The 8,654-nt window shown below is 38.3% G+C and overlaps 1 protein-coding gene across 2 annotated transcripts; it reads right to left on the reverse strand.

Moving 5' to 3' along the window:
* Positions 1–2,932: 2,932 nt before the first annotated feature.
* LOC114032463 (olfactory receptor 6C4-like) lies at positions 2,933–7,407 on the reverse strand. Of its 2 annotated transcripts, XM_027847777.1 has the most exons (2): positions 7,390–7,407; positions 2,933–3,868 (listed from the first exon to the last, which is right to left on the reverse strand). In XM_027847777.1, exons 1-2 carry the CDS (start codon positions 7,405–7,407, stop codon positions 2,933–2,935), a joined length of 954 nt encoding a protein of 317 aa, XP_027703578.1. The 2 variants fall into 2 exon arrangements, with proteins under 2 accessions (XP_027703578.1, XP_027703579.1); XM_027847778.1 differs by lacking the exon at positions 7,390–7,407 and having other exon boundaries at positions 2,933–3,880.
* Between the last annotated feature and the right edge of the window lie 1,247 nt (positions 7,408–8,654).

Genomic DNA, 8,654 nt, shown 5'->3' on the forward strand with positions numbered 1-8,654 from the left:
TATCTCAAAACTAGAGGGTAAAATAGAAATTGAAAGAATTGATCACCTCCTGATTCTAGCCAAATCTCAGAGCTCCCAGTTTTCAAAGAGAAAATATTGCAAGCAGCCAGAAGCAATTTAAATATTATGGTATCACAGTCAGAATCACAAAAGATGTAGCAGCTTCTGCATTAAAGGATTAGAGGGCATGGGATAACATATTCCAGAGGGTAAAGGAGCTAGGATTACAACCAAGAATCACCTACCAAGCAAAACTGAGTATACTCCTTCAGGAGAAAAAAATGGATATTTAATGAAATAAAGGAGTTTGAAGCATTCCTGATAAAAAGAGCAGAGCTGAATAGAAAATTCAACTTTTAAATAGAAGAATGAAGCATGAAGAGGTAAACAGGAAAGATAAATCATAAGTGATACAATAAGGTTAAACTGTTTATATTTCTACATGGAAGATGATACTTACAACTCCTAAGAATTTTATAATTATTAGGGCAGTTAGAAGGAGTATACATAGACAGAGGGCATGGGTATGAATTGGCTATAATTGGATGATACCTCAAAAAATAAAATTAAGGGTGAGAAAGAGGATGCACTGGGAGAAGGGAGAAGGGAGAGGTAGAATGAGATAAATTATTTCACATACAAGAGCTTATATAGTGAAGGGGAAGATGGGGGAATGGCAGAAAATGTTTGAACCTTACTCTCATCAGAATTGGCTTAAAGAGGGAATAACCCACTCAGTAGGGTGTAGAAATCTATCCTACCCTAAAGGGAAGTGTGAGGGGAAGGGGACAAGAGAAGGGTGGGGTGCTGACAGAAGGGAGGACAAATTAGGGGAGGCAGTGGTTAGAAGCAAAACACTTTTGAGGAGGAACAGGGTGAAAAGAGAGGAAGAAGAATAAAAAAGGGAAAATAGAATGAAGTAATTATAACAGTGAAAATATTTTTAGAGCAAGTTTCTCTAATAAAGGCATCATTTCTCAAACGTGTAGAGAACTGAGTCAAGTTTATAAGAATACAAGTCATCCCCCAATTGATAAATGGTCAAAGGATATGAACAAGCAGTTTTCAGATGAAGAAATCAAAGCTATCTATGGTCAAATGAAAAAATGCTCTAAATCACCATTTATTAGAGAAATGCAAATGAAAATAACTTGTAGGTATCACCTCATGCCTATCAGATTGTCTAATATTACAGAAAAGGAAAATGACAAACACTGGAGGTGATATGGAAAAATTGGGACACTAGAGTATTGTTAGTGGAGTTGTAAACTGATCCAATAATTTTGGAGAGCAATTGGGAACTATCCCCAAAGGGCTAAAAAACTGTACATACACTTTAATCCAGCAATAGCACTACTAAGTTTGTATGCTGAAGAGATTAAAAAAAGGAAAAAGACTTGTATATATAAAAATGTTTATAGCAACTCTTTTTGTGGTGGCCTAGAATTGGAAATTGAGGGGATGCCCAACAATTGGGGAATGGCTGAACAAGATTGTGATGGAATACTAATACTAACGTGATATAAGAAATGATGAGCAGGATGCTTTCAGAAAAACCTAAAAAGACTTACATGGACTGATGTAAAGTGAAGTGAGCAGAATTAGGAGAGCAGTGTATTTAGTAACAGCAATATTGTACAATGATCAACTGTGAATGATTTAGCTATTCTCAGCAATACAATGATTCAAGACAGTTCTGACGGACTTATGATGAAAAATGCTATCTATCTCCAGAGAAAGAGCTGACGGAGTCTGAATTCAGATTAAAGAATACTTTAAAAAAACATTATTTATTTTTTTGGTCTGTGTTTTATTTCACAGTGTTGACTAATAAGGAAATATGTTTTGCATGACCACACATATATAATCTATATCAAATTGCTTGCCTTCTCAGGGAGGGGCATGGGGAAGAAGGGGGAGAATTTGGAATTAAAAATTTTTTAAAATGAATGTTAAAATTGATTTTACATGTAATTGGGGAAAAATAAAATATTAAAAAAATGTAAAAACCATTCTCAGTTGCTGGCCAGGAAGCAGGCTAGATTGGACCTACAGGCCATAGTTTGCTGATTCCTGGCTTAGATCACATTTTCCTATTTTGCACTTTATATCTCAGACTTGCTAAATAACTGATCTGTGCTTATAGATCTGGAACAAACCTCCTGCTTCTGTCCCTTGTTTTTATTGTGTTGATTTTATTGTATTGATAATTGACCTGCTTTCCTCAAATGACCATCCTCATTTTTCAGGCTTTTTATTATGCCCAAGGTTTTCCCTGTGGACTGTCCCATTTAGGCCAGAGTGCCTGTTAACATCACAATCCATGGCACAGAGGACCAAGACCCTGAACAGTTTTACCCTTGACCCTTCCTTCACATGAGGAAATAATACAATCAGAAGAGTGCTTTGGAGAGTGTTTTTCTTTTCAATGGTCATACATGGAACGGTGAAAAGTATTTGTACTTGCTGGGAATCCAGTCTATACTCATTATTAGGAACTATTTCTTGGAGAAGGCAGACTTAGAATGAGGAAGTAAATGGAATGAATAAATGAATGAATAGATGAATGAAAAAAGTGCTTTCTGTGTGCCAATTAAGATTGTGTTAAGATTGAGAATGCAAATACAAAGACAATGCCAGTCCCTGCCCTCAAGAAGGTTACATTCTAATAAGAGGCAGCAAAACATATAAGGAAGTGAGGCCAGGGATTGATAATTTGGGAAATCAAACTTATACATTATTTCCAAGAGCAATGCATTAACATTCTCATAGTTAGTAGAGGGAGAATGTGATAAGGGTGACTTTGAGAAGATTTGGATTATAGAATTGAAGGACTTGGGGATCAAGGGTTAGTATGAAATGTCATAAGGGAGACAATGAATCTTACATATTTTATGTAGATTATCCATCTAGGCTTGAATTATGTGTTTCCTCAAATACTCATGATTTTTCGGACCATGTCCTTGAAGGCTTGTACCACTTGCTTGTTTCTTAGAGTGTAAATGAAAGGACTAAGTAAGGGGGCAACTGAGGTATTAAGGACAGCTACTCCTTTGTTGAAACTAATACCTTCCTTTGCTGATGGTTTAATATACATGAAGATGCAGCTACCATAAGAGAGGGAGACAACGATCATGTGGGAGGAACAGGTGGAAAAGGCTTTTCTCTTCTGTTGGGCAGAGGGAAACCTAAGAATGGTCTGGATGATGTTTGTGTAGGAGAGAATCACCAGCACAAGAGTGATCATAAGCGTTACCAGTGCTAGAATAAAATCAACCACCTCTAAGAGGGTTGTGTCAGAGCAAGAAATTTGCAAGAGGGGCCCATAGTCACAGTAATAGTGGTTTAGCACATTGGATGCACAGAAATCCAGATGGCTTGTCAGGATGATTGGTGATAAAATAATTAAGAGCCCAGCCAGCCAAGAGCACAGGACAAGTTGGTTGCAGACTCTGCTGTTTATTATGGTTGTGTAATGCAGAGGTTTGCAGATGGCCACATAATGGTCATAGGACATGGCAGCCAGAAGGTAAAACTCTGTTGCCCCCAGAAATATGGCAAAAAAGTACTGAGTGAAGCATCCAGCAAAACTGATGGTTTTGTTTCCTGTTGAAAGGCTGAACAAGAGTCTGGGAGTGAAAACAGACGTGAATGAAATTTCTAAGAAGGAGAAATTGCGGAGGAAGAAATACATGGGGGTCTGGAGATGGGAATCCAGCAAGGTAAGGGTGATGATGGTCAGATTGCCAAAGATGCTGAACATATAGGTGAAAAAGAGGAAGAGGAATATTGCAACTTGGAATTCAGAGGCATCTGTCAGTCCCAGAAGGGTGAACTCAGTCAGTGTCGTGAGATTTTTCATTGCTGACTTTGCTGGATCTAAGGGTGAAAAAGAAAGAAATCTGTGGAGAAGCTGGGAGAGGAGGAGAGGAAGTCAGATTGGGAGAGAAAAGTTGAGAGAGCTACTGGAATCATCTCATTTGTATTTCCTCTGCTCACTAGGCTAATGGACAGCTCCTCACAAATTCCATTTCCCTTAGGAAGCATACCTTGTACAAGACAGCTTGTCCCTAGGGACCTTTTCATGTCATGTTCTTCCCATACTTCTCTCAGCCCTTCTTCCCAGAGCAACTGCTGATTTCTTGCCTTTATTTTGCATGTCCATCTTTTTCTTCCCTTTTCCTTTGGAGACATTTGGAGTTAAATGACTTGTCCAGGATCACACAGAGGGTCAGATTTGTGGTCAGATTTGAATTCAAGTCCTCCTGACTTCATGGCCCTTGCTCTATCCACTGTACCACCTCCCTGCTCCTTTCTTTTCATTTTTAAACCCATCACTGCACTGTAATTCTGGGGTGGCGAGTGACATGGTAGGTAGAGCTTTGAACTTTGAGTCAGGAAGATCTTGAGTTCAAATCCTTTCTTACTAGTTGTATAGCTCTGGGCAGATTACTTAAAATTTTTCAGTTTCAGTTTTTTTCATCTGTAAAATGGCAATAATAATAGAATCTACCTCACAGAGTAGCATCACATTGGACAACGTATGCAAAGTGTTTTGTAAACCTTAAGGCACTATATAAATTCTAGCTGCTGCTGCTGTTGCTGCTGCTGCTGCTGCTACTACTACTACTTACTACTACTACTACTACCACTGCTACTACTACTACTGCCACCACCACTACTGTTGCTGTTTCTGCTGCTACTAATCTATCTTCACCAAGTCCATATTTGCAGGTCAGAAAAGATTGGTTTCTTTAACTCCTCTGGCTCAGAACTTGTACTTCGTCCCATTGAGCCTTCTCTGAACCAACTGATTTGGAAATCATTTTGATATTGTGTATTGGGGTAGTAAGAACCATCAACTTTACAGTACATGCTGCCTGACTATAATTTTTTTTTTTTAGACAATTGGGGTTAACTGACTTGCCCAGAGTCACACAGCTAGTAAGTGTCAAGTGTTTTGGTCTGAGGCCAGTTTTGAACTCAGGTCCTCCTGACTTCAAGGCTGGTACTCTATCCACCACATCACCTCGCTGCCCCCTGACTATCATCTTTTTAAAGTCATGCTCGCAATTTTGTACCACCCACTTCCATCTTCCTGGATAATTTTGCCACTTGGTTCTTGTTTTTCTCTATACTCAAACTCCTGGAGATATCTATAATGGTGACTCAAACAAACTTCATAGTCCTACATATTCAACTCCTCTGATTTTCACCTATACTGTATATCAACCACCTACAGTCATGGTTGCACCCTGGATTTTGTTACTACATGGTGACGTTCCCACTCCAGTATATCAGTTTGGTTTATCCACATATACAATAACAATCTTCCTAATATTTTCACTCCTAGGACCTCCAATCACTAGACTGTGCACTTTGCCCTGTACATCATCAACTTAAAAAACAAATGACTTTTACATTGAGCTGAAATGTGCTTCAGTACAGCTTCTACCCTTTGCTCCTACTTGTGCCCTCTGATGCCAAGCAAAACAAAGATGATTCCTTCTCTATGTGATAAAACTTCAAATATATATATGTATATATTTTGTATTTTGCTAGGCAATGGGGTTAAGTGACTTGCCCAGGGTCACACAGCTAGTGAGTGTCAAGTGTCTGAGGCTGGATTTGAACTCAGGTCCTCCTGACTCCAGGGCTGGTGCTCTACCCACTGTGCCACCTAGCTGCCCCCAAACTTGAAATATTTGAAGGCAGCTATTATATACCCCTGCTTTCTTTTTCAGGTTTAACATATGCTATTCCATTAAACCATTCTTTACATAGCCTGGTCTCTAGTTCTCTCCTGGTCATGCTATGGTGCTCCAGTTTGTTAATGTGCTTCTTAAAATGTGGAGGCAAGTATTGAATGCAAAACTCTAGATGAGGTCTGACCATAGCAAGTTTTATCCGGATTTTGCCCTCCTTTTCCTGGATGCCGTGTCTCCATTCATGAAACATAAACCTATATTAGCTTTTTTGGCTGCCAGGTCAAAAGATTGATCCACATTGAGCTAGCAGTCTAGCCCTGCCCTGCCTCCCCTTGCTTTTTTGAGTGGTATCTAACCATGTCTCTCTATCCTATACTTGTATAGATCAATTTTTGAACTCAAATGTAGGCCTTTTAATTCATTCCCATTCCCATTCATTCTCAACTTACTATATATAGATGATAGTTATGATACCCTGCAAATGATAATGGAGATAGCATGGCTCAGATCTTGGAGTCAGAGTGATCTGATTTCAGGTTCTGCTTCTGGAACAAAGATTCTCAGTGCCCCAGGCAACTCTTCAATACTGCAAATTGTAGATAAATTGGTAGTCTTCATGGGAGTAGGGTTTTCCTTACCTGGGAGCTCCCTGCACTGATGAGTTATTGGTTTGGACTAGAAGAAAGATAATAACACATTTCCTTTTCATTACCATACTCACTATTATTGTTGTTGCAAACCTTGCTTATTCTATTCCCACCTCTTCCCAATCCCACTCTGAATCCATTCTCAACAGAAAGAAAAAGAAAGTTAAAGTATCCTTCAATCTCCATTCAGACACCATCAGTTCTTTCTCTAGGGATGGATACATGCATCTCACATTGATGGTTTACAACTACTTCCATTTCTTTGCCACCTAATCTCTCCTTAGACTTTAAAAAAGCAGGCCTCTGCTCCCTATGATTCAACAAAAAACTGCGCTCTTCAAGTCCTTTAGTAACATCCTAATCGGCAAGTCCAATAGCCTTCTTAAAAGTCCTTTTGGCCCATAAGCTTCATTTGATCATAGATCAGAAGTTGGAAAGGACCTCAGAGGCTATCTAATCCAGCACCCTCATTTTATATATGGGAGACAGGTCTGGTGCAGGGATGGGGAACCTGCAGCCTTGAGGCCAATTGTGGCCCTCTAGGTCTTCAAGTACATCCCTTTGACTGAAACCAAACTTCACAGAACAAATCACCTTAATAAAAGGATTTGTTCTTGTAAAACTTGGACTCAGTCAAAAGGCTACACTTAAGGACCTAGAAGGCTACCCCTGGCCTAGTGTCTTCCTTAAAACCATTTCTTTCCTTGGCTTCCATGACATTTCACTTTCCTAGTTTTCCTCCTGCTTCTCTCATTTTGCTTTTCTGTCTTACTTGTTGGGTCAACTTTCTCTTATCCCCCACCCCAACTCTGACTATTTCCCCAAATTTCAGTTATTGTCTGTTCTCTCTTTACACTGTCTCCCATACTAAACTGATTCTGTCTCATGGCTTTGAATGCAACCTCTTTGTTCCTGGCTCCCAAATTTATGTTTCTTCTGAGCTTTAGTTCTTTATGTCATTGTATCTCTTTAAACTCAATTTGTACAGTACCAAACCCTCCTTGTGAGGAAACTATTTTAAATATGTTTAAGACCCTTCTTAGATTTTCCATTTAAATATAACATTCATCTAGAAGTATAAACAGTCCTTATAAAAAAGTCTTGAGTGTAATGTTTTGGTAATTTCAATCCCTCTACAAAATGACCTGCTATAAAGATTTTTGGTCATGAACAAGACCATTTAGGAAACTGTACACACAAAACTAAACTAAGGACTTAAAAAGTTTAAATGCTAGTGCTTTAAGTACCTTTTCTGCTCAAATAGAAATAGACAGTGTGATGTTTAAAAAGTTCAAGAGACATAATTTCTGGGTAATTAGTCATTTGATTAATAGTGCTAGCATTTCAATAAAAGAGGTCAGTGGCAACTCTCAAATGCCAAAGACCCTCACGGCTGCAGACTCAAGGTTTATGTAGCCTTGGAAAAGTGAGCATTCTAGAAGCTGGCAATCATCATTAATTAGTAATTAGTAAATTAGAATTAGTAACAAGTAATGAGAGAATGAATATTACAATGTGAGCTAGGCCTGTTCTAATGAACTTTGATTATATAATTTACTTTTGAATTACCTCCAGCCTTGGGCAATCTAATCAAAGAATTTATCCCCACCCAAACCTGAATAGAACACAAGGGGATTAAATTTCTTGTAGAGTTGGGTGGGGTCTGACTAAGATTGAGGACAGTTACTATACTTCACCACATAATGGTTGCAGATTTTATACTAGTTTTCACACAATCATTTTGCAGATTTTATACCAGTTTTTTTTTTCAAGTGGGGTACAACCATTATGTGAATCTTTCTTAAAAATTATGCTGGCATTACTTAAAAATAATTTACTATTAATCTGTCTTTGGTGCAATATTAAGATGCATGGAATACTTGATGCATGGAATACCTGTGAATATACATTAAAATTGAATACTGAGAATGTGAGTGTGCTGAGAATTCTAGGCTCGCATGCCACTGGTGAATACATTGCTACTTCATTTACCTTTTAAGTGGCATGACAAACAGAGTCATACCATGTGATGATTATGTGATGAAAGGTTATAAACCAATTTTGGACTAAAAAAAAGGTGTGATAATTATGTGGTGAAATACAGTAATTCAATCTTATTATCAGTAATGTCCTCCAGGAGACTGAACTTTGAAATGAAGACTATAGAAAAAAGAGGGAACTCTGGATCTCCCCAAATCATTGGTTATTAATAATCATTTCTCTTATCAGGGAACCTACTGGATCGAAAAAAGGCCATAAATGTTTTCATGTTGGCAAGCATAAGCATTGCAAGTAATTC

This window comes from Vombatus ursinus, unplaced genomic scaffold (genome assembly GCF_900497805.2).
Source record: "Vombatus ursinus unplaced genomic scaffold, bare-nosed wombat genome assembly UNPS02005316.1, whole genome shotgun sequence".
NCBI classification, from domain to species: domain Eukaryota; kingdom Metazoa; phylum Chordata; class Mammalia; order Diprotodontia; family Vombatidae; genus Vombatus; species Vombatus ursinus.